Consider the following 25,269-nt stretch of genomic DNA (forward strand, 5'->3'; position numbering starts at 1 on the left):
CACACACACACACACACACGCACACACACACACACTCTCAGTCATCCAGGAGCCCGCAGTGTCCTACCTCAGTGCCATTCACATTTGAATGGGCATTGCTCACCCCTGCTCTCTCTCCTCTACCTATTAAAAGCACATGTGACCATCGGCCACATCGGCTTCACAGAGCAGCCCAGCATGCAGCACTGTTTTCATTCACGTCCAGTATGTCCGTCTAATTTTTCTTTCCACTTTTCTGAAGTTTTAATGAGGAAAAGCTTTCATTCGAACCATCTGCTGAGAGGTCTACCCTTCCATTAGTCTCATGTAGACAGATTTCTGATTACAGACATCAAGATTAGACTATCTAATTGACATGACAATTGACCAATGACAGTTTGTTTTGTTTTACGTGTCATTTAGGGGCAGGTTTATTTGTATTCGTTGATCTGATATCGCTGTTTTTTTTTTTTTTTTTACAATTTTTTGTTATATTGGTTCAGATTTTTACTGTTTAGTCCTTTTTTTTTATTCAATTTCAGATTGAATACAGACATATTGAGATAATGAATATCAACAAAGTGATGAAAGATGTTAAGATATGTACTGTTTTGCTATTTCCACCTGCTCTAAGCAGGACATTCATATTATCAATGTCATGGACTGGAAGAACAAGTTAATCCTAATCCAGCCGTGCCGAGTCAAGCCGCTGCTCTGCTAGGGGACCTGAGGATATAAATAGCTCCAGCTGCTGGTCGCTCCCGCTATTGGAGGGAAATGCCTGGAGCGTCTTGTTAGAGGTGGAGTCTAGATGAGGGCGAGAGACCTTGACTCGCAGTGAGTGAGAGAGAGAAAGATCTGATAAAAGCTCTTGCCTGTATTTCTTATGAAGGGCTTGTTGCTTCCTGATATACCTAATCAGTTGTGCTATCTGCCAACAACTTAATCAGAACTTCAGTTTTTAGAAGTTTCATAATGAATTATATATATAAACAATTTTTTTATGGTATTTGATATGTAATTGCTCTACAGTGAAGGGTGTGTGTGTGTTTTTTTTAACCTGTTTTAACAAATAGCCAAATGCAAAAGATTTAATGCAAAAACGAAATTATTTTTATTTACAGATTATAGTTATACTGTACACAAATAATAGTATTTAGTTTAATTATAAACTGGAATATTTATTAATATATTTAATTAATAATGAACATAGCAGTCGTCATTTACTCCCGACATCTGAGCCGCTGAAGACACAGTGGATTACATTTGTTTGTCATTTACTCCCGACATCTGAGCCGCTGAAGACACAGTGGATTATACGTTTGTTTCTGAAGGGAATGCTCCCCCAATCTACCTAAATGCGTCTATGTTCGCACAAATCATTCGTGATCCAGCTTCACCTACAGAAGAAGTGAGTATACGTTTTTTATGAATCTTTGCAAATCGCCTTTCCTAATAACGTGCTAGTTAGCAAGTTTAACGATGAATGCGGATAAAGTTTACCGGCTCGGAAGAGAGGGGCAGGGTGAGCAGAGTTCATTTGCATTTAAAGCGGCATGCAAGAAAACAGCTTTTTTTGAAAAGAGCTGTTTTTGGCAAGGTAAAAAAGGTGTTTTACACTACCATTGAGACATTTTAACCAAAGTATGTTATAGACTTTTCATTAAGACCCTAAAGAATCATATCAACTTGTTGAAAATGGGCATCCGATGACCCCTTTAATTGCAGGGACTCCATTAAAGATTTTTGTATAATGTGAATGTAACTGTTCAAATTCAAATCAAATTTGATTAAATTATTTGTAAACAAAAATGTAAGGGATTTATGAATATTAATGTGCAAACTTTTTGATGCTATTCCCATCAGATATGCTATTAAAATATCTGCTGCACTAAATGAAAGAATCGTCACAAGAAAATTTTGATATTTTGTGTGTTTATATATATATATATTGTATAAATATATTGTGATGTCACTCAGCTCTAGAATTAATTCAGTACTTAATTTAATTATATGCAAATCACAAGTTTTATCTCAAGTTTTTTATGATCAAAATGAACTTTTCAGTGCATCATAAAAATCCCACTCTTTTTACATCAAGCGTTCCAGGAACTGCCGTTGACCCTTTGACCTCACCATAATGAGGGTGAATGTTTGGTTAGGACTCATTGTAAAATGGCACATTAGCATGTTTGGGTTGAGCTTATGGATACGGTGGTCCGTTGAGTGGAGTAATTGGCGATGGCAGCTATACATTATCCTCTGTTTACTGTAAACATGTCATTTCTGATCAGCGTTAGGGTTTTTGAGCAGCCACTCTCAGAAATAGGACCGCTCTGAAAGATTGCGTGTCTATACGTACAGCTCGCTCTCTGTTTGCTTTGTCTCACTAATGGCTGGATCGGCGATGCCGTCATTGGCGTGAGATTCGCCGAATACGCCTCAATGACAGCGGCTGACACGCATCTCTTTAAGCTGTGATTACAGCGCACTCCTGGTGTGAGAGGCTGTAATTGCGCATTCATCGCAAGCCTCCAAGTAAAGCATGGCTGCCGGTGACCAGTGATTTTCACTGCACTTGAATTAATGGAATAAATTTCAAGGCTTGCGGTGAAGCGTAGTTTTACTGCCCCTTCCATCCAGGTGTACAAGTTAGCCAGGCTTTTTAGATAGCACTCAGGGCTCGAGTTTAGGAACATTGATGGTTTATTTTTTTGGCATCGTCTTCCAGTATTTGACTGGATAAAAAGATAATTGTCCTATAGATGATAGCATGAGCTGGGGAAGATAAGAGCATCAGTTGATTTCGCTAGCGCTCTAGTCTTATGAAGACTAAACACGTTGCAGTGAAGCTTAATGGGAGCTGCATCCTGTTGGATTAATTTTGATTTTCTACACGCACACACACTCGCAATTCACTTTCTCTTTGCCTTTCAAGGCCAGATGCGTGGTTGGTGCCAAGTGCGGACGGCTGTATGGAAGAGCTGAGTGTGTAGGCCTTTTACTTAAGCGGCTGTTTAGACTAAAAGAGACTTTTTTAAGAACGCTCCTTTTGGCTTTTAGCCTGCGCAACCGAGCTGACGTTCAGGGGTCGTTAAAGCCACCCGGCTGGTAAACACACACGCCGATGCCACGGCAACCCCGCTGATGTCATAATGACCTCATAAACGACTTTGTGTCTCACTTATTTTAAAGGCTGAAGGGTGAAGGAGTGGGGATGGAAAACTGAATGGGCCTGAAAGACCCCATCACTCTCTCATGTTTTAAACCAGAGATCAAAGAAAATAAAATCATTGTATTTTATATAAAGATAATCTGACTTTTTGGACCATAAAAGTTTTAGATTTTTGCATTATTTGCATGAGCAAATTATATATATATATAATTTTTTCTTTTTTTTCTTTTTTGATAGTAAAGACTAGGGCTGGGCGTAATGACCTAAAATCAAAACCTCGATTAATAGAACAGAACACTTTACCCCCGATTATGATTATTATTATTTATTTTTTTACCCTCATAGTTCGTTAAAGGTTTGTACGGCAAATATACTCAAATACTAAAGGTGGGATATTTACTCTAGGACCTAGAGTCTAGGTTCTTACTGGCCATACACACAGAACATGTCTTTGTGTCTAAAACGGAGCGAGACAGCGCTCAGGAAGGTTTTTTTTTTTAAAGCACAGTGCAGAATGGCTACTCTGCCATGTTGCCGTCAAATACAAAAGTGGCCATGCCTACCGGCTACTGTAAACAAAAGCTTGCAACGCTTGCCCCGCCTCCAGGGTCTTCTGATTGGTCCACTGTTTTGGAACTGACATTGGTGAGCAGCATTGTGTGTAAAAGATTAAATCATTTTAGCCACTCACGTGCGAGATGCTGCAAAAGCCGCGAGCGCAACGGTCACGTCCACATTGCGCCGACTACTCACGCACTAGTATGTTTTAAGGGGAAAGTACTTAATAGGGTTAAAAAAAACAAAATAAGCGATATGGGAAAATTACGCCGGTTAGGGTTTCGATTTCTTTTATTAGAAAAGATTTCTGTTTTGACTAAATGCTGTTCTTTTTAACTTTTTATTCATCAAAGAATGAAAGTATTACACATTCCAAAAAAAAATTTGCAGCACAACTGTTTTCAGCATTGATAATAAATGAGCGTATTAGAATGATTTCTGAAGGGTCATGTGACACTGAAGAGTGGCGTAATGGCGGATGAAAATTCAGCATTTCATCACAGAAATCAATTATACTTTAAAGTAAAACATAAAACCATGATTTTAAATTGTAATAATATTTCACAATATTATTGTTTTTTTCTGTAATTTTGATCAAATGAATGCAGCCTTTATAAGAATAAGTTAAAATTGTAAAATTTCAGGAAGATTTTTAAAGGCTGTGTGAGTGTGTGTGTGTGTGTATGTGTGTATATATATATATATATATATATATATATATATAAAAACAATTATATATTATTATAACAGTTAGAGTTCATTAAGTTAACTGTTAACTGTTTGAGTTTATTAAGTGATTTAATTTTTTAGCTTTAACAAAGCTTTAACATTTTAGTGGTAGTGGTGCTTTAAAGGAGAATTTCGAGACAAGGCATTCTAACAGTATCCTGTTGGACTGCAAATATGCTGAAAATTATCAAAGACATATTGTTTCTTTGAGGTAGTTCAAGTTAAACTGTAGTCTTTGTGCATATCTAGAATCCTGTCGACACGGATGCGCTGGAGTCTCTCAGCTTAACAGCTCAAAGCATGAGACAGTGGCACTACATGTTGTCATGCACTGAATGGACAGCCAATCACATGATTTCATTGATCAGCTATTGCACGACAGTAACCTACCAACACACGGGCATATTGTCGAGCGCTCCTGTCTAATTCCTGCGAAGCCCCAGGGGAAACTGAAAAACAAGTGACTCATGCCATTTGTAGTCAATGTTTATGGGCAAGATGGCTTACCCTGGGCTATTTATAGCAGCTTCTGTTTAGAATGAGTAAATTCTCCTTCATAATTCTCCCTTTCATTCTCTCTTTCTCCTTTTTCCATCAATGACTGTTTACATGCATATGGAAATGTATGTGTCATATCAAGATGCTAACCAGCTTGCTATAATGCAATTAAGGCAATATTCCGGTTTCTAGAATTGATAATTTGGAATTGGATGCATCTTGTGTGGCATGTTTGTTCATTTTATCTGTGCATGTCCTGTTGTGTGATGGCCACCTCTTTTTCTCTCCTCATTCTTAAGTTAACCCACATTTTACAGTGTGTTCTGGACACTGGTCTGTGATCGTCAGTGTGGCTTGTCTCTCCATGGGACAGAACAAATGCTCCTCTATTCATCTGAGCGTGGCCTGCGGAAAACCGGGGCTCCTCTGACGTAATCAGCACGCAGCTCTGATGCTTCCCCAACACTTCATTATGCTCCACATCCAAGCAAAGGGTCAGAGGGTCAGTCAGGGACAGTGATCTGCAGAGGGAGGCGATGGGCCATGGGCCTGAAACCGCACTGTGCTTCTCAGGAAAGGCCGCTGTTTGAGGGAAAAGCATTTAAAACTTTGACATTTTTAGCTGTTGGTATTAAAAAGTTGTGGTTGAGCGTTAGGATGATCTCACAGTATCTGTCTTTTGTCCCAAATCAAAACATCAAAAATCTTCCTTTTTTAAGTACTTTTATTTTTTTTATTTTTTTATTAGTCGGTTATTCTAATGCACGTAAACATACAGATACAGTCTCAGCTATGCAATGGAAAACAATAAGAAGCATATAATCAGGTAGAACAGTTAATACAGTCAGGCTAGAGGCTAAATATGCACCATAGAATAGAAGATCAAGGGAGGTTGTTAATGTAGCACCAGAAAGGTGTCCATATCTGCCAAAAAATCATTAGACTTTTGATGTATATCAAAGGTGAGTTTCTCAAGTGGAAGTAACATAGATATTTGAGAAAACCACATTTTAAAAGAGGGTACTTGAGGAGATGACCACAGTAACAATATACATTTCTTTGCCAGATAAACCAAAATTAGAATTAGAAAGTTGTTTGCTGTGGAAGTCAAACACAGTCTCCACTCCACTGTATAACAAATACAATTCCAGAGAAAAACTAAATTTCAACTTAAAAAGACTTTGTAAAAAATGATGTACTTTAGTCACAATACCAGAAGCAGTGAAGGAATGTTCCTTTGCATTTTTTGCAATTAAAATAAAGATCAGAGGAGTTTCTGTAAATCTTTTTTTAAACGTAAAGGTGTAAGGTAAACTCTGTTAATTAATTTATAGTTGAGTTCGTGAATCCCCAATGAAGTACATTTAGAATACAAATTGTTACATATGACGGACCAATCCGTATTATCAGTTCCGTGACCTAAATCTTTTTCCCACACGCTCTTCAAACTTTCTGAAGAGCATTATATATTTGAGATATCAACCCCATTAGAAAAACAATTTGTTCTATGGCAGTAAGTTCAAATCTCAATTTATCATTATCAGACAAAGGTTTTATGAAATGATGCAGTTGAAGGTATTTAAAAAAATTGGACTGTGGTATACTATATTGGCGTGATATTTCTTGGAAAGATTTTAATGAATTGCCTGAAAAGAGGCAAGATAACTTAAGAATCTCTAATTTAGACCAAACTGAAAGGCCAATATTTTGCAGAGAGACAGGGAAATCAGGATTAAAAGCAATAGGTGAAAACAGTGTGAAATAAGATGGAATTTTAAGATATATTTTAATGTCTCTCCATGTCAAAAGAGTGTTTGAAATAATTAAGTTTGTTGAAACACATTCAAGCTTTTTAATATTTGTAATAAAAGGCAGAAATGTTATTGGGAGCGGAGCGCAAGCCATTGCTTCCATGTTGAACCACCTAGATTCAGTCCTTTCATTATACCAACTGACCATATGCTTCACCTGTGCTGACCAATAGTAAAGACGGAAATTTGGTAAAGCGACTCCTCCCTTGTCTTTTGGTTTCATTCATTTGTTCAAATTAAATCGGGGCATTTTATGGTTCCAAATGAATTTAGAAAAGTGCTTATTGATGTCTTTAAAGAAAGTATTGGGTAAATAACAAGGTCGGGATTGAAATAAATTTAAAAATGTAAGTAGAATATTCATTCTAATCACATTAATCCTACCCAAAAAAGAAATAGGGAGTGTCCGCCAAGTGTTAAGATCTTTTTAAATGATATCAAGAAGAGGGGCATGATTTTTAAAAAATAAATCATTAAATATTGGTGTGATGAATATGCCGAGATATTTAAAACCAACAGTAATTATTTTAAAGGGTGAAAGAGATGAAAGATCGATTAAAGTAGAGATTTTGAAAGAGAGCGCCATAGATTTCGACAAGTTCATTTTATATCCAGATAAACGACTATAATCTGAAATGCATTTTAGTATCGCTGAAATTGACTTGTCTGGTTCAGAAATATACAGCAGCACGTCATCTGCGTATAAAGAAATTTGGTGTTCCTCGTCTCCTACCGTTATTCCAAAAAAGTGTTGACATTGCCTTATGGATTCAGCCAGTGGTTCAGAGCGCAAGCCATTGCTTCCATGTTGAACAATCTAGAATCAGTACTTTCATTGTACCAACTGACCATATGCTTCACCTGTGCTGACCAATAGTAAAGACGGAAATTTGGTAAAGCGACTCCTCCCTTGTCTTTTGGTTTCATTAATTTGTTCAAATTAATTCGGGGCATTTTATGGTTCCAAATGAATTTAGAAAAGTGCTTATTGATGTCTTTAAAGAAAGTATTGGGTAAATAACAAGGTAGGGATTGAAATAAATATAAAAATGTAGGTAGAATATTCATTCTAATCACATTAATCCTACCCAAAAAAGAAATAGGGAGTGTCCGCCAAGTGTTAAGGTCTTTTTTTAATGGCATCAAGAAGAGGGGCATGATTTTTTTAAAATAAATCATTAAATATTGGTGTGATGAATATGCCGAGATATTTAAAACCAACAGTAATTATTTTAAAGGGTGAAAGAGATGAAAGATCGATTAAAGTAGAGATTTTGAAAGAGAGCGCCATATATTTCGACAAGTTCATTTTATATCCAGATAAACGACTATAATCTGAAATGCATTTTACTATCGCTGAAATTGACTTGTCTGGTTCAGAAATATACAGCAGCACGTCATCTGCGTATAAAGAAATTTGGTGTTCCTCGTCTCCTACCGTTATTCCAAAAAAGTGTTGACATTGCCTTATGGATTCAGCCAGTGGTTCAGTTACGAGGGCGAAGAGCAGGGGTGAAAGAGGGCACCCCTTTCTCGTACCTCTTTCTATGCCAAAGGATTTTGAGATCAAACCATTCGTAGTCACTGTAGCTCGAGGACTAGCATTAAGCAATTTTATCAGTTCAATGAATTTGGGACCTAGATTACATTTCTTGAGGGTGGCAAAAAAAAATTCCCATTCGACTCTGTCGAAGGCTTTTTCTGCATCAAGGGAAATAATAAGGGCTGGGAGTTTACGTGCTTGTATTGAATTTATAACATTTAAAAGTCAACGAATGTTGTCTGTGCCAAAACATGATTTTATGAATCCTGTCTGGTCAGGCTTAATGAATGAATGATGCATTTATATAGCGCTTTATTGTGTATTGTATACACCCAAAGCGCTTTACAATCATATGGGGGGGTCTCTCCTCAACAACTACCAGTGTGCAGCATCCACTTGGATGATGCTTGGATGATGCGATGACAGCCACAGGACAACGGCGCCAGTGCGCTCACCACACACCAGCTACAGGTGGAGAGGAGGGAGAGTCATAGAGCCAATCAAGTGGTTGGGGATTATTAGGAGGCCATGATTGACAAGGGCCAAGGGGGCAATTTGGTCAGGACACCGGGGTTACACCCCTACTCTTTACGAGAAGTGCCATGGGATTTTTAATGACCACTGAGAGTCAGGACCTTGGTTTAACGTCTCATCCGAAGGACGGTGCTTTTTGACAGTATAATGTCCCCGTCACTATACTGGGGCGTTAGGACCCACACAGACCACAGGGTGAGCACCCCCTGCTGGCCTCACTAACACCTCTTCCAACAGCAACATAGTTTTCCCAGGAGGTCTCCCATCCAGGTACTGACCAGGCTCAACCCTGCTTAGCTTCAGTGGGCAACCAGTCTTGGGCTGCAGGGTGATATGGCTGTGGCCATAATCTCCAGGGTGACGAGTGGCAATACAGTTTCGAGCCTGCGAGCAAGTATCTTGGCAAGTATTTTATAATCGGTATTCAGGAGACTTATTGGCCTATAAGAGGCACATTCTTGAAGGTCTTTGTCTTTTTTAGGAGTTAAACAAATTGATGCTGTTTTCCGTCACTCGGGGGCCACTCCATGGTCTAGTAAATTTTGGAGAGCGGGCATTAAAATAGGAGAACGTTCTGGCCAAAACTTTTTATAAAACTCACAGGGGAACCCGTCAGGGCCTGGAGATTTATTGGAGGGCATAGACTGGATTCCACTAAAAACTTCTTCCGGTGACAAGGGTGAATCTAAAAATATCCTGTCTTCTTCAGAGATAGTCGTAAGGGGAATTATATCTAAGAACTCGGCCGTGACTTGTGATTTATATAATATTTTGTAAAACTTTCTAAATAGTTTATTAATCAAAGCAGCATCGTATGTTTGAGCCGTCTGGAGTCTTCATTGACTTAATTGTTCTCTCATTTTGTATTTTTTTTTATTTGGTGGGCCAGTATTCTGTTAGGTTTATTTGCATATTCATAGTACTTTTGTTTAGAAAGGAAAATACCTTTTTTAATGTGGTTTGTGTGATCCAAATTAAGTTCAGCTCTGACTCGACATAGTTGGGCCCAGTTTGTTTGAGTAGGGACTGTACTATGTAGACACTCCAGTCTTTTTATTTCTTTTTCTAACTCCTGTCTTTTTTTTTTGACAGAGCCTGTATGCGTGCCGAATTATAAGATATAATATGCCCTTTAATTGTAGCTTTAGCAGCATCCCAAATAGTTGCAGATGATACAGCCGAATTTTCATTATCTGTCCAATAATAGTTTAATCCTTCCCGAACTGATTCACAAAATGTTGAATCATTCAACATGGAAGAATTGAATCTCAAGACCCTTGCATTCCTGTGTTCACTTAGCGTCATATCTATGTGGACTGGAGCATGGTCAGACAAAACGATTGAACCAATTTGGCTGGCAGATACTGCGTGAAGATATTGGGTGTGGATCAGAATGTAATCTAATCTAGAATAAGAGCCGTGGGGGGGTTAGAATAGAAAGTATATTCTTTACTTCCCCTGTTAAATTCTCTCCAGACATCGATGATGCCAGACTCGTTGCAAAGGTCTTTAAGGACCAGGGATGATCTAGGATTAGTGGATGATTCTGAAGTAGATTTATCCATTTTTTGATCCATGACACAATTAAAATCCCCGGCACAAACCCCCAAGCCCTTAAAGTATTGATTAAACAAAAGTATGATTGTAGATATGAATTCAGGGGAATCCTCATTTGGAGCGTAAATATTAAGTATAACAATAGATTGCCCATATACTGTGCCTGTAATTAAAACATATCTTCCATCCGGGTCATTAATCTGATGTTCTAAAATAAAGGGGAAGTGTTTACTAATTAAAATGATTGTGCCTCTCTTCCTGGTATTTGCTTTACAGGATGAAAAAAATATCGGTCCTACCCAGTCACACTTTAGTTTTAAATGTTCTGAATTGGATAAATGTGTCTCTTGAAGCATAGCAAAAGTAGTTCTCTGCTTTTTTTTAAAGTACTTTTAACTTGGCAAAGCCTCTTAGAAATGTGCAACTGTTTGCAAAATGTAAATTCAAAATTATATATATGTGTGTGTATATATATATATATATATAAATGTATTATTGGTTAATTTTTATTTAATATAAAAAGTAAAATATTTAAATATATTAAAAATATTAAAATACATAAAAAAATATATTAAAATATATATATATATATATATATATATATTTAGCTAAAGATATGAATAGATGTGAATAAAGACAAAATATTTGTTTGTATTTAATATAAAAATGTATAAGAAGAAATCTATTTTTATCAATATAATATTTTAGATAAATTAATTATTTTTTATTTTAGTGTTGATATATATATACAATCAAAAAAAAATCTAAAATAATATTTTGACTTTTCATATTATATAGTATAACTGTATATAGACGAAATATGTTTTTAATAACCTGTCAAGTTCTAAAACACATCTCAAGACCCCTAAATTCTGCACTATCTGGCTGTTTTTGAACCTTAATTTCTGCTGCATTCTACCTGTGTGTGTGTGTGTGTGTGTGTGAGCGAGCCTTTCCATAAGTACTGTCTTGTTTAAGTGAGCATTTTAAAACTGGACGCTATTGTTTTAGGCAGGATGGTTGGTGCAGTAGAGTTGCCTGGACTTGCTCTCAGTAGAGTTGCACCTGCACCCATTTCCTGACTTAAATGTGATGCATTGCTGATGGATAACAGTGCAGAGTGCTCCCTGTCCCAGGATGTATCACTCCTCACAAGGTACATAGTGTAATGGTTGGCCGCCGCATTCATGGCCTTGGCGAATCAATCTCCATCATTTCATGCTGTAAAGCGTGTGGGTGTGTATTCTTGTGTGTGTTCGGCCAGCGCTGTGCGTGTCAGCAAATCCCCTTTTGCAGAAGTAGTGCTGCAGGGGAGATTATTTCTCTTTTTGCTTATATTGCATCATTCTAATTGGGTAGAAATGCATATCCCCTCCATCCCCAGTGTGTCTCCTAACTGTAACATGTAGTGCCCTGGCTGTTATTAATGTCTTAACAGACTCCCTAAGTGTGTGCCAAGCGTCTTATCCTCCGAGAGCACAGCAAAGACTGGGATTACCTTCGGCCCATCGGCAAACTCCTAATGCAAATGTTACCTAATCCTCCCTGTAAGAAATAATTAGACTAGTAAACAAACTGTTGCGCTGTATCTGGGCTTTACTCACTGGGAAGACTCATCCTGCCTCTGCACGCTCTCTGCTGAGATTGAGGTGCTGACGGAGTGGATTTTACAGTTCTCAGTTCAGTTGTGCTCCAATGAGAATTTAATTAAGTGAATTTGAATGTAAGGAAGTAGAATTCAAATGAACTGATATTCAGAGATATTCAAATATGTAACTACTGTAACTAAAAAGCAAAGTTTATGGAGACAAACTTTGAATGTTTGCTTGAGAAAGTTTCAAAGTTTATAGGCCGGATGGATGGATGGAAAGACTAATTGATAGACAGATGGATGGTTATATACTGTAGGTGGATGGACGGATAGATGTATGGACAGATGTATGGATAAACTGATGGATAGATACTGTAGGTGGATGGAAAGACAGGATAGACAAATGGATGGGTATATGCTTTGGATGGATGGAAAGACAAATGGTTTAGACTGATGGATATATACTGTAGGTGGGTGGATGGATGGATGGATGAAGAGATAAATAGATTGACAAACAAATTGATATATGCTGTAGATGAATGGATGAATGGAAAGACAAATGGATAGACACTGACGGATATATTCTGTGGATGGATGTATGGAAAGACAAATGGATAGACATGGATACATACTGTAGGTAAATGGATGGTTGGATGGATGGACAGATTGGTGGATGGATATAAAGACAAACAGACAGACTGATGGAGAGACAATTTGATTGACAAATGAATGGATATATACTGTAGATGGATGGATGGATAGACACTAATGGATAGATACTGTGGATGGATGCATGGAAAGACAAATGGATGGATGGATACATACTGTGGGTAAATGGATGGTTGGACAGATTGGTGGATAGATGGAAAGACAAACAGATAGACAGACTGATGGATAGATACTGTAGATAGGTAGATGGATGGAAGGATGGATGGATGGAAAGAAAGGCAAATGGGTAGATATGATGGATGGAGGGACAGACAAATGTATAAGTAGACAGATAGATTTCCCAAAATGTGTCCAAACATAAAAACCTGTTGAATTTCTTTAAATTACAATTCAGTAAATTCCTCTTCCTGTCATTCCAGTTCAACTTCCTGTGGCAAATGCAGTTCAAATTCACACTCATAAATTGAAAGGGAGCCACATGTGCACCATTGGGGTTTGGGCCAGTGTTTGTTCCCTTCTGAACTCACATCTAAACTATTACATTTTCAGCAAACCAAGATTAGCCATTGTGAATGAAAGACATTAAAGCAGTATTTATTAATTAAATTAGAGTTTTCTGTTTGCTTGTGCGCTGTGGTTTTCTTTGGCATTTTAATTACTGCTAATAGTTTTTTGTGGGGTTTTTTGCCACTGGGCTTTGTTTGGACTGGGCGGTAAATTTCAAATATGTTTTGCCTCTCTTGAACGCTCTTATCACCGCTTATTGATGCCAAGTAAAAGTGGAGGAAGTAGTTCACTTGCTGACTGCTTCCTGTCCAGTTGAGCGTGGACTGCAAAAGAGCGTAGTGGTCAGTTTCAGTGGGCCGGGCATCAACGGCCCCTTTGTGACCAAGGATTTGCGTCATAAATATGATTTTATGACATGATTGGGTCAGGATTAAAGGGCGATTTTTATTCCATTATGTCAAATAGCCTTTGACGCTGGCCTTTGTGTGGCCTCGGGGCTTCCGTTGAGGGCTTTTGTTTCTTCTGTTGTGGGGTCAGAGGAGCATCCTTGAACTTGTGGCATTCGGGGCATCATGACGTCCCATGAGTGGAGCTGACACTTGAAGCATGAATGTGTTCAGTGTTCCCCCTAAAACCTCTCCCATTCACTAATGCACAAATGAAGAGGTCCCACGGCAGCGGGCTGGATGTAATATGGTGTCAAGAGGCCATTTATTGCAGACCACATGTCTGCTTTGTTCACCTTGGCCTAGTTTTAGCCTGGAAAAAAGAGCTAGTGTGCTACATAAATTATATAAATAATGTAAAGCAATCCTAATAATAGTAAAAATCCTAGTTTGAGTGTTGATGATATTCAAAGATTCTTGGGCTAAGCTTGAATAAGCAAAATTGTTTCTAAAAAGAAAGAGCAAAATAAAATGCTATTTAATGACATCCTACTTATTCTTGTGTTGAATTTCTTTGCTCATTTTACCTACAAAACCTAGCTTTAAGGTTGTAAAGCCACTTATCAACACAAGCATCCTCGCTGTGGAATGTAATTGCTCAGTTCCTTGGTTTTCTTCAGATTTATCTGTTATGAGAGAGAGATGATTGAAGAAGATGCCGCATGCCAGGCTGCTTCCTGATTCCAGTGACGCTGTTCGCTAGCAGGGAATCTAACCAAGATCTGTGGCAGGAACATGAGGTTTCTTTCCTCTGTTTAATTTGATGGCCGCTGTGATGCTGACGCAGTACCGTACTCTGTGTGCATGTTTTGAGGAATGTTCAAGATGGTTTTGATAGGATAGTTGCTTTAAATCATTGTTTTTGGAACAGGCATCATGTGAACTTGCTCTAGCACATTCTCACCTTCTAACAAGTGCGACACTGTATTGTAAAATCCTTGATTCTTGTTATCTTTAAATATTTGAATTATTTGCATTTATTTGTTCATATTTATGTCAAACTAAAAATTAAACTCAATTATAATTATTTACATTTATTAATTGACCATGCACTTTTATCCAAAATTACTTGAAAATAAACAATTAATAGTTTATGAATAAATTGTGTGTCTGTGTGACACACAGACACACAATTTGTTCATAAACTATGAATTGTTTATTTTGAACATTTAAATGAACATTTATTGAATTAATAAAAAAAACCAAAAAAACTTTCACCTTTAATTTATCTTTATTAATTAATGACTGTTGTATTTATACATTTAATAAATAATTATTTTATAATTATAATGATATTTTATTTATACTTTAGTTATTAATGATAATTGTGCATATATTTTTATAAATTTTATTTTATAATTTTATTTTTATATATTCGCATGTTATAAAATAAACCACAATAGTGTGTGTGGGTGTGTGTGTGTGTGCATTTGAATAGATAATTAGATAGTATATAATATTTTTAATCGAAATGTTAATTTGTTTTGGGAATGATACCTGTGGTGGTAAATGTATAATGTATATAATGCAAATGCATAGTCTTCGTACACATCAGTATTTTCTTGCATAATTGACTTTACCTCTGCGACTAGTTTTTGCAGCATAAAAGTTAGTTTGTGTAAATGACATTTGAATGTTGACTTAGAAAAGCTTTTCCTAAAAGTTTAAAACAGCTTTAAAAGCTTTAAGTGCTCTGAGTACTGTTCAGTTTGTTGAGTCTCTGTTCTCTCTTTCCGCAGTTGATGTGAGTGCGGTGCTGCCACTGCAAGTGCCGCCTTCTGCCATCCCCATGGACCTGCGTGTGGATCACCAGTTCGCCCTGGCGCCGACGGACCCGGCCCAGCGCGAGCAGCAGCTGCAGCAGGAGCTTCTGGCCCTCAAGCAGAAACAGCAGATACAGAGGCAGATCCTGATCGCAGAGTTTCAGCGGCAGCACGAGCAGCTCTCACGCCAGCATGAAGCGCAGCTGCAGGAGCACGTCAAGGTGAGAGCCGCTGACTCGGTACAGAGCGCTGCGGGGAGGAGCTGTTTTTGTAGGCTTACCTGGAAGTTTGCATCACCTTATAGATCCTCCACAAAAAAAAAAATCGATTTTTCCTTTGGCTTACAAAAGTTTTTGATTCTTACATGAATTTTGTTCATCATGATAAACTTCACAAATAAAAAAGCAAGTGTTATGAATTTTGAAGCCTAAATACAATCGGCAGAAGTAAAATGCTAGAACTACACCATGGTCACACGACTTTAACGTCACCACCATTAAAGGGTTAGTTCACCCAAAAATGAAAATTCTGTCATTAATCACTCACCCTCGTTTTGTTCCAAACCCGTGGTAGTTACCTTGCTGTCTATGGGAGGGTCAGAGAGCCCTCATATTTCATCAAAAATATCTTAAATTCTGTTCCGGAGATGAACAAAGGTCTTATGAGTTTCGAAACAACACGAGGGTGAGTAATTAATGACAGAATTTTTGACATTTTTGGGTGAACTAACCCTTTAAGCTTCTGACAACTCTGTCAGACTAAATGGTTTTCAGGTTAAAAAAAAAAAAGATTGAGTAAAAACACAGTTCCCCCAACAACCTCTGTAGTCCAATTTATTCAGGACAAGTTAAAGATAAAAAATAAAACATTTAAAGAATGACACAATTTTAACGGTAAACCTCTACTGCACTTTGTTTGCCTATAAAAAAAATGAAAGCAATTGTTACATTTTCTAGGGATGCACTGAAATGAAAATTCTTGGCTGAAGCTGAACAAAATTAAATACTGGGCCGAAGGCCGAATACCGAACAAGGTTTTTCGAGTTTTTGTGCCCCATGTATTTTGCCAATTTTTTTCACCGTTGCACAGATTAAATAGCCAAAATGTGCTTTTTACTGTTTTGTCTTGCTTTTCAAAGAAAAAATTAATTACAAAACAACAATTTAAAAGTATTTAACACTGAACATTTTTTAACATTCTAGCAAACATTAATGGTTTTCAGGTAAAAAAAAAAAAGATTGAGTAAAAACACCGTTCCCCCAACAACCTCTGTAGTCCAATTTATTCAGGACAAGTTAAAGATAAAAAATAAAACATTTAAAGAATGACACAATTTGCACTTTGTTTGCCTATAAAAAAAAATGAAAGCAATTGTTACATTTTCTAGGGATGCACTGAAATGAAAATTCTTGGCTGAAGCTGAACAAAATTAAATACTGGGCCGAAGGCCGAATACCGAACAAGGTTTTTCGAGTTTTTGTGCCCCATGTATTTTGCCAATTTTTTTCACCGTTGCACAGATTAAATAGCCAAAATGTGCTTTTTACTGTTTTGTCTTGCTTTTCAAAGAAAAAATTAATTACAAAACAACAATTTAAAAGTATTTAACACTGAACATTTTTTAACATTCTAGCAAACATTATACCAACAAAGCACAATTTAACTTAAAATTAATAATATTTTTTTGGCCATCAGACCCCCTTCTTGAATCAGGCATGTATTTTTTACTATACAAATAAAAGCTGCCTTGCTGAGCAGAAGAGCCTTCTTTTAAAACATTAGAAACTATTACAGATCCCAATTTGAACACTATGTGTGAATGTTATAATAAATGTATTAACAGAGCTGTTGAAATTATTATCATTATTATGGTCTTACTTTTTATTTCATTTTACAGAACAACAGTAAAATTACAATACTAACATTTATGATTGTTTATGGAGTTACTGCTTTTTCTCAACTTTTATTTTTGGCGGAAACGCGCAGGAAGGCCTCAATGCTTCTTTTTGTCACAACAGCAGATTTCTAAATGAGTCTCATTATGAATACGTCGCACGTATCGCATTGTCACGTGCCTTGTAAAAAAAAAATCACAGTTACACAGCACTGTAATCTGTTACAGCGCAGATTTCCCTCACGGTTTGGACTTTGAAGCCTGGCTAACGAGCAGATAGCACCGCGAGCTTGTGCAGCGCTGTCAGAATACATGCAATGCGTGCGTGTATTAGAAAACATGACGTTCTGCAGTTTATTTACTAATTGTTTAATCATCAATCATCATACAGTAACCAGCAACAATCACCCCTTCCTCTTCTAATCGAAGACATGCGATGCAGTACTAAATGGTCTCTCACTGTCGGCGCTTGTAATGATTTTTGCGTCTTTCTCCGACAGTTTTAAAAATCTTCCACACTGCTGACGTGTTTGTTGCATTGCGCCTCTCACTCTACTACGCTGGTTGCTATTTGATCGTGTCACGTCATTGCTCGGTACAGTTTATTCGGTCTTTTTCGCTTAATTTCGGTTACCGAACATTTGATGCATCCCTAACATTTGATTACATTCTGAAAAATGAATTAAATTGTTTTAATTATAAATAAATAAATTACCGTCAATTTTAATAATAAATATGTATTAAATCATAAATCCAGAAAAAATTAAGACAGAATTTAGGAACATTTCTGAAAAAATAAAACGTTCGATCGGGCCCTATTATTTTTAAAAATCAGTTGATTAGACATGCTTTTTGATTCTTTGAATTTAATTAAACCATTAAAATGGAATCCAGAAAAATGTAAACAGTAAACATGGAATTTGAGAAAAATAGAGCTGAATTTGTTGAAAAATAAAAACTTTTGTTAAATTAAATATTTAAAAAAATGTTTTTATCAATTTCATGATTTCAGTTTAGACATGCTTTTTATTTCTACTTTATTTCTACTTTATTTCTATTTATTTAGAATTAAAAATACTTTTATTTATTTTTTATCAATTTCATGATTTCAGTTTAGACATGCTTTTTATTTCTACTTTATTTCTACTTTATTTCTATTTATTTAGAATTAAAAATACTTTTATTTATTTTTTATCAATTTCATGATTTCAGTTTAGACATGCTTTTTATTTCTACATTTATTTCTACTTTATTTCTATTTATTTACAATAAAAAAATACTTTTTTTAAGAATTAAAATGGAATAAATAAATAAAGTAAATTTCTGATTTCTTTCTGATTTATTTTATGTCATAGAATAAAATGTAAAAAACATCTTGAGTCTGTGTTAACCACAAACCTTATTTCAAGCATTTAACCAAAAAGCCTTTTAAGAAAGCTTTGGCGTGATGGAACTGGAAGTGCAAAATGTTCAGGTTTCTATTATTATACTTTTTTTTCTTGATTATCAAGAAATCGGTCTTCTTTGAATTAATCAAATAGTTGATAGATTGCTCTATATGCCTATGTAAGATCTAGATCTCTAATATAAAAGTTGATGTATTTATTTCCTTATATCTTTGTATTATATTTATTTGTAATATGTGTTAAATAGTTCTTTGAATGAAATCTAAGAAAAATATATATTCATATTATACATTCTTGTTCTATATGTAAATTCAACGGCATATTCAATGGAGTTTGCATTGTTCTGAAGTAATCTCTCAAATGTAATTATTTACTTTTTTATTCATTTCTTTGCTGATTATTTCTTTGAATTAACTTTTTATTAACAAAGTAATATGCATATAATATATTTTATATATACATTTAAACACATGATTGTTTCTTTGAAGTAACTTTTGATTAACGAAGTAATATTTATAATTAATGTTAATGTATTTTATATATATATATATATATATATATATATATATATATATATACATAATTTAATACATGTTTTACTTTTTATTTCATTTAAATAAGTAAATTAATAAAAACAAATCATTATTATATTATAATTAGATTTGTTTTATATATATTTCTGTATTTATAAACATTTAATTAAACTTTTAATGCATTTAAATGGTCATTATTATAATGAATATTATATACCAGTATATTTTTTATAAATAGTTTATTTTATATATGAAATAAAATCTATTTAAATAACATTTAATTTAATGATTTTTAATATATAATTCATAAAATTGACTTTTCAATTTATGTATTAGCAATACATCACATAAAAAGTACTTTACACTGATTGTCGCAATGCACTGACCAAACACCACTTTTCCATTAATATTAATATTTTTTATTTTATTTTATTTTACCAATCAAATGTTTGTCAACATCAACAAAAGGCATCTTTACACTGCAAAAGTGGAAAAAAAGCTGAATCTAACATGGCTTGTATGTTTATTTGTACAGACTGTTTAATGCTGCTCAGGTGCATAATAGCCGATAAATACAAAAAAAAAAAATTATACTGTAATAGTGATTATTAATGTTAATTAATATAATTTTTTTTTTTTTTTGGGGGGGGGGGGGAGATCTAGTCATGCAGGAGACTTCATGTCATCCTTGAGATTGGTTCGTGTCATTGCTTATATCTGTTCTTAGACAGCCCAGATGTGATGTGAAATGATGGTTAGACCCATGCATATTGATGAGGTGAGGTAGATGGCATGGTTTGAAAAGCTCCAGTTAGAAATGTCAGAGCTTTGTCTGATGAGGAAGAGTTTTTGCGGTTCGATAGACGTGCTCTCCACTCCAGCGTCATCACAGCCTCCAGCCCCGCTCTGCCAAGTGACAGACGCCCATGACTCATCGCCGGTGATCTCCCAGGATCTGCAGAAAGTGAGAGGAAAGACTTATATAACCAAAAAGAGGAGTATCGAGGCTGGATAAAAGCATCTTCTCAAGTAACTGCTTGCTTACAGACTAGCCATGAGCTTTATTAGACCCTGTGCCAGTGCTAATGTGATTTAACTGACCAGAATCACCGATATCCACTCAGCATCCAAGCATCAGCTGTATGCGGCTCTGATATTACCCATCATCACAAGCCAGTAATGGATGTGACTGCTGCTGAGCTGAATAACTGCAGAAGTGGAAATGCAGTTAAAGGGAAATGTTAGACGCAATGGCTGCATTTACAGAGCACAGTGTGAGAGAGATTACCAGCGTCTTTAAACGCTCATTTTAGTCAGGGAGCTGTTGAGGTAATTGCTTAGTTTCATTTGGAAAAAAAGTGGAATTTTGCTTTTATGCTACACAACAAGACATCGATAAACACATTCAGGAACTGCTTTCTTGTATGACGTCGGTATTTCCGACAATTGCATCTAGTTATTGGTGGTACGACTTAGGTGTAGTCGTGTCAATGTAGAGTCAATGTGAAATGCTGTTTTCATCTTTTTATTACCGTAATCTGATTGGAAAAAATGTAAAAATAAATAATTCAATAATAATAATAAATTCAATAATAATAATATAAATGTAAAAAAAAGAAGTCTCTTATGCTCACCAGGGCTTTTATTTATTTGATTAAAAATACAGTAAAAACAGTACTGTTGTGAAATGTTAATACAATTAAAAATGGCTGCTTTTTATTGTAATACATTTGAAAATGTAATTTATGCCTGTGATGCAAAGCTGAATTTTCAGCATCATTATTCCAGTCTAGTCTTTAGTGTCACATGATCCTTCAGAAATCATTCTAATATGCTGATTTACTGCTCAAGAAACATTTCGCCTATTATTATTATAATTGTTGAAAACAGTTGTTTTAGTTGTGTCTAATATTTTTGTAGAGACAGTTTTTTTTTTCCAGAATTTTTTTTGATGAATAAAAAGCACAAAAATCTTTTGTAAGTGATTGCAAATTTAATGCGTCCTTGCTGAAAAGAAGTTAGTTGCTTTTCAATTAAAAAGTCTTACTGACCCTAAACTTTTGAACAATAGTGTTTTTTTAATTTTTAAATATTAAATCATTCTAATACGCTGATTTACTGCTCAAGAAACATTTAGCCTATTATTATTATAATTGTTGAAAACAGTTGTGTTTTAGTTGTGTCTAATATTTTTGTAGAGACAGTTTTTTTTTTCCAGAATTTTTTTTGATGAATAAAAAGCACAAAAATCTTTTGTAAGTGATTGCAAATTTAATGCGTCCTTGCTGAAAAGAAGTTAGTTGCTTTTCAATTAAAAAGTCTTACTGACCCTAAACTTTTGAACAATAGTGTTTTTTTAATTTTTAAATATTTTATTTAATGTTTATTTTTAATTTGCTTCATGCTTTTTATTTAAGTTTTATGTATATATTTGATATAACATGCACCAAAGAATCTTGCACAGTAAAAACAGAATAATGTTGTTTAAAAAAAAAAAAAAGAGTAAATAAAATACTTATTTTGATGAATTTATTAGGACTTTAAGACAGTTGAAATCAAGGTCCACTGTATTGACTTGAATAATGTTTATGTGTGTGTTCTTTTTCCTCCCCTTCAGCATCAGCAGGACCTCCTGGCCCTGAAACATCAGCAGGAGCTCCTGGAACACCAGCGGAAGTTGGAGCGCCATCGTCAGGAGCAGGAGCTGGAGAAACAGCAGCGGGAACAGAAGCTCCAGTTACTCAAAAACAAAGAACGCGGCCAAGAGAGTGAGTGAAAAGCTAATTGCCTGACTGCAACACATAAAGGTCTTTGATTTATTAGGCTAATCAGCACTGTGGCATGGATGTGTGCCTCAGCATTATAATTGCTTTTCATAACCAAAATTAAAAACTTGCCTGAAGTAGTCAGTTTTCAGTCAGTAGTCAGCAGTCACACCATGTTAGACCATGTATCACACCACTCATGTAGATGATATAAGTTTGAGTATGACCTGCATCACTTCTTTCTAACCACCTGTTTTCCTTCTAAAATAATTTTCAATAAAAAAACTACATTTTAAGGGTGTTTGCTCATGCAAAATTGCACTCATTATTAGAGTAACTATGTGGTTTCTGTTTCTTCACTATGACTACAAATACATTACATGTAAATTTGGTTGTCAGTTCGCCTTTTAGTGTTCAATCCTGTTCTGTACACGCGCAGTTCAGTAATTTACAGGAGTGACAACCGCATTCTACAACCGTATTAACTCCTGATAAATTCAGAAAAAAACAACAACAAAGAACAAGCCCATAATAAACTTAAATCTAAATGCATTAAATTGAAAATAAGCTACTGCTTTAATTGATTAACTCCAGAAACTGGATCGCTTTATGATCTAAGCTCAAACAAGAAGCAAAAAGATGCTTAATTTGCCTTGCTTATAATAAGTGGACAAACAAACAAACAAATTAAGGGCATTCATTCACATGTTTATATGCAGTTTTCACTCCTGAAACAGTAGCCATGTTTTCAGCCGAAGTTGGGAATTTAACTTACAGTATGTACAAAATTGCAATATCGCATAAATCTTTTTTGCCAAAAAAGCACCAAAAAAGTTTCCATCCAGCAAGACGAAGAGAACAAAATCATAACTTTCTGATAAACTGCCATCAAATATCACTACGAAAAAGGTAATTTGCTGCAGTATGAGAAGTCACTGTGGGTCTTTTTCATATACAGTATAATAAATTAGTTGTGCGTCAGAGTGCACACACGAAATGCAGTAAATGCAGTCATATTATCTTGCTGTGCAACGTTAGTCCGGTTATGCCATCCTATCGCGCAAAGTCACATTACTTTTTTGATGCACATCAAAGAATTGATTTGGTAAATGCATTTCTATTCTGGTTTATGCACGTTTTCCTGTTGGATAAAAAAGTTAACCAAGTTTTTTGTCATGCACATGTAAAGTATTTATTTGCATCTTGGTGTTTACTAGGGCTGGGTAAAAAATATCGATATCTCGATATTAATCGATTCTCATTTTTACGGAACGATATCGATTCTTAAATCCCGAGAATCAATTAGTCTAGCCTGTTTTCAGTTAATGGACGGAACATTGAAGGGCACTTCCCATCCAATATATCGCAATAAGCATTGTGCTTTGGTACTTTTAATATGAAACAAAGTCTCAGATTTCAAATTCTGTCCATTGCATTGCAATATTCGAACAATAAATGCCATTTTGGCGCTGTTTAATGTGGAGTGACAGATCGCTGTAGCGCCTCAGTTCAACAGCGCGAGGCGCATGTGAACTGATCATCTCCTCCACATTAATACCAGTTTCAGCACAAAATAAACATGACTAAACATCCGAAGGTAAGTTAAAAGAAAGAGTACAACTTTACAATCCGTATCCTGTCTCATGTAATCGCTCAATCAGTGTTTCCTTCGCGCAAAGAAGTCAACATAACGTCTTGTAAACAATGTCACGTAACGTCACATTTACCTCAGAAAAACATATTTGGTGACCATAAACTCATTAGTGAGATAGAAAAATAAACTGTAGGGAGGGGCATTTTGCTAAATATATGCGCCATATAACATATTGATTATAAATTTGAGTGTTCTTCAATGTTTAATTTAATTTAGGTTAATTTATGTTTGAATAAATCCATCAAGTTTTTATTACAGCCACCATTGTTTATATATTTTTTAAAACGATTTGAAGTAGAAATATTATGAAATTGTAACTTTATTATTTTAAAAACTTCATTAAGTGTCATTTTAACAAATCAGTCAACTTTAACCTTCAGTATTATGGTAATGTAGTACCAACTGACTCTCATGTATATTTTACAGCATTAGTTGAGAGACTTTTTTTCCTTGAGAAAATTTGGCATGTACTGTACCTGATATACATCCAAAATAATCTATATTGAATTGAATCGAATTGGTAATCGAATCGCAAGCTTGTAAATGAGAATCAAATCGAATCGTGACATTTGTGTCAAAACCCAGCCCTAGTGTTTACGTGCATTGTTTTTTTTAATGCGATATCTCAAAATGTGCATAAAAATAGGAGAATGGGAAACATGGCTAGTGTGTGCGTGGCCTGTGAAGTCTATGGTAGTTTTTGGCAAAACCAATGGTCTGATATCTTATAAGATTATCAGTACAGTACAGCCGGTCTATTTTTATCTGTCACTGTTGTCGTTGACACGGCAGTCACCTGTTGTCTGCGAGGAGTGCGTGTTGTCTGGCGGCGCAGATGTGTGCGTACACTAGCGACGGCCTCTGGGGACATGTTTACAGACGATGGGAAAGGTGGTAATTGAAGGAAAAGCTATGAGAATTCATCCATCTGATGTGTTTCTTTGAGAGAGGGAACAATAGTGAGAAAAAAGACATCTTTGTTTAACCGTGGCGGTCTCAAGGGAATTGGAATAGAGAGTTTGCACTCTATTTAAGAGCGGATAAAGGGGTCGTTCCTCTCAGATGTGAAGAGATATCTGAACCGAGTCTGGCTGCAGTGGAAGAGCGGTTTATCGACACCAGAAAACAAGTGTCAGCCTTTGTGGTCGTGATCAATTGGACACTGTTCGATCTTCTCAGTCTAAGACTATTAAGAGTTTTTTTAAGAGCATTTAGAAGACGAAATTACAGCACTGCAAATTACAGGGTTTAGAAATGGCGAAGAAATTGACAGTCACAAATGCATAAAACCCCTTCCCGAGGCTTTTAGAGAGATCTAGCGTTATAGCGCGGCTAGAGGCTGAGAAAATGCCATTAATGTCCCGCTGCTTGGCTGTTTGTGATCTTCCTGAACTGTGGGCTGTGATCGACAGGCGCTGTGGCGAGCACTGAGGTGAAGATGAGGTTGCAGGAGTTCGTCCTCAACAAGAAGAAAGCGCTGGCCCAGAGGAGCCTCAACCACTGCCTGCCCAACGACCCGCGCTACTGGTACGGGTGAGTATCGCAACCTGATCGGTGCTGATGATATATATGATATATGATGATATATATGATATACTTCTGTGTGTGTGTGTATATATATATATATATATATATATACACACACAGTATAATATAA

The 25,269-nt window shown here is 35.8% G+C and overlaps 1 protein-coding gene across 1 annotated transcript in view; it reads left to right on the top strand.

Annotated features, from left to right (window-relative positions):
- Nucleotides 1-25,269, top strand: part of LOC107601379 (histone deacetylase 4-like) — a 200,749-nt gene that overhangs the window by 73,022 nt on the left and 102,458 nt on the right. The window contains exons 3-5 of the mRNA XM_016293542.1: nt 15,337-15,581; nt 21,811-21,961; nt 25,025-25,145. Coding sequence (XP_016149028.1) covers nt 15,337-15,581; nt 21,811-21,961; nt 25,025-25,145 — 517 coding nt within the window. The remainder of the gene's footprint in view (nt 1-15,336; nt 15,582-21,810; nt 21,962-25,024; nt 25,146-25,269) is intronic.

Source organism: Sinocyclocheilus grahami, unplaced genomic scaffold, assembly GCF_001515645.1.
Source record: "Sinocyclocheilus grahami isolate Dianchi unplaced genomic scaffold, SAMN03320097.WGS_v1.1 scaffold304.1, whole genome shotgun sequence".
NCBI lineage: Eukaryota > Metazoa > Chordata > Actinopteri > Cypriniformes > Cyprinidae > Sinocyclocheilus > Sinocyclocheilus grahami.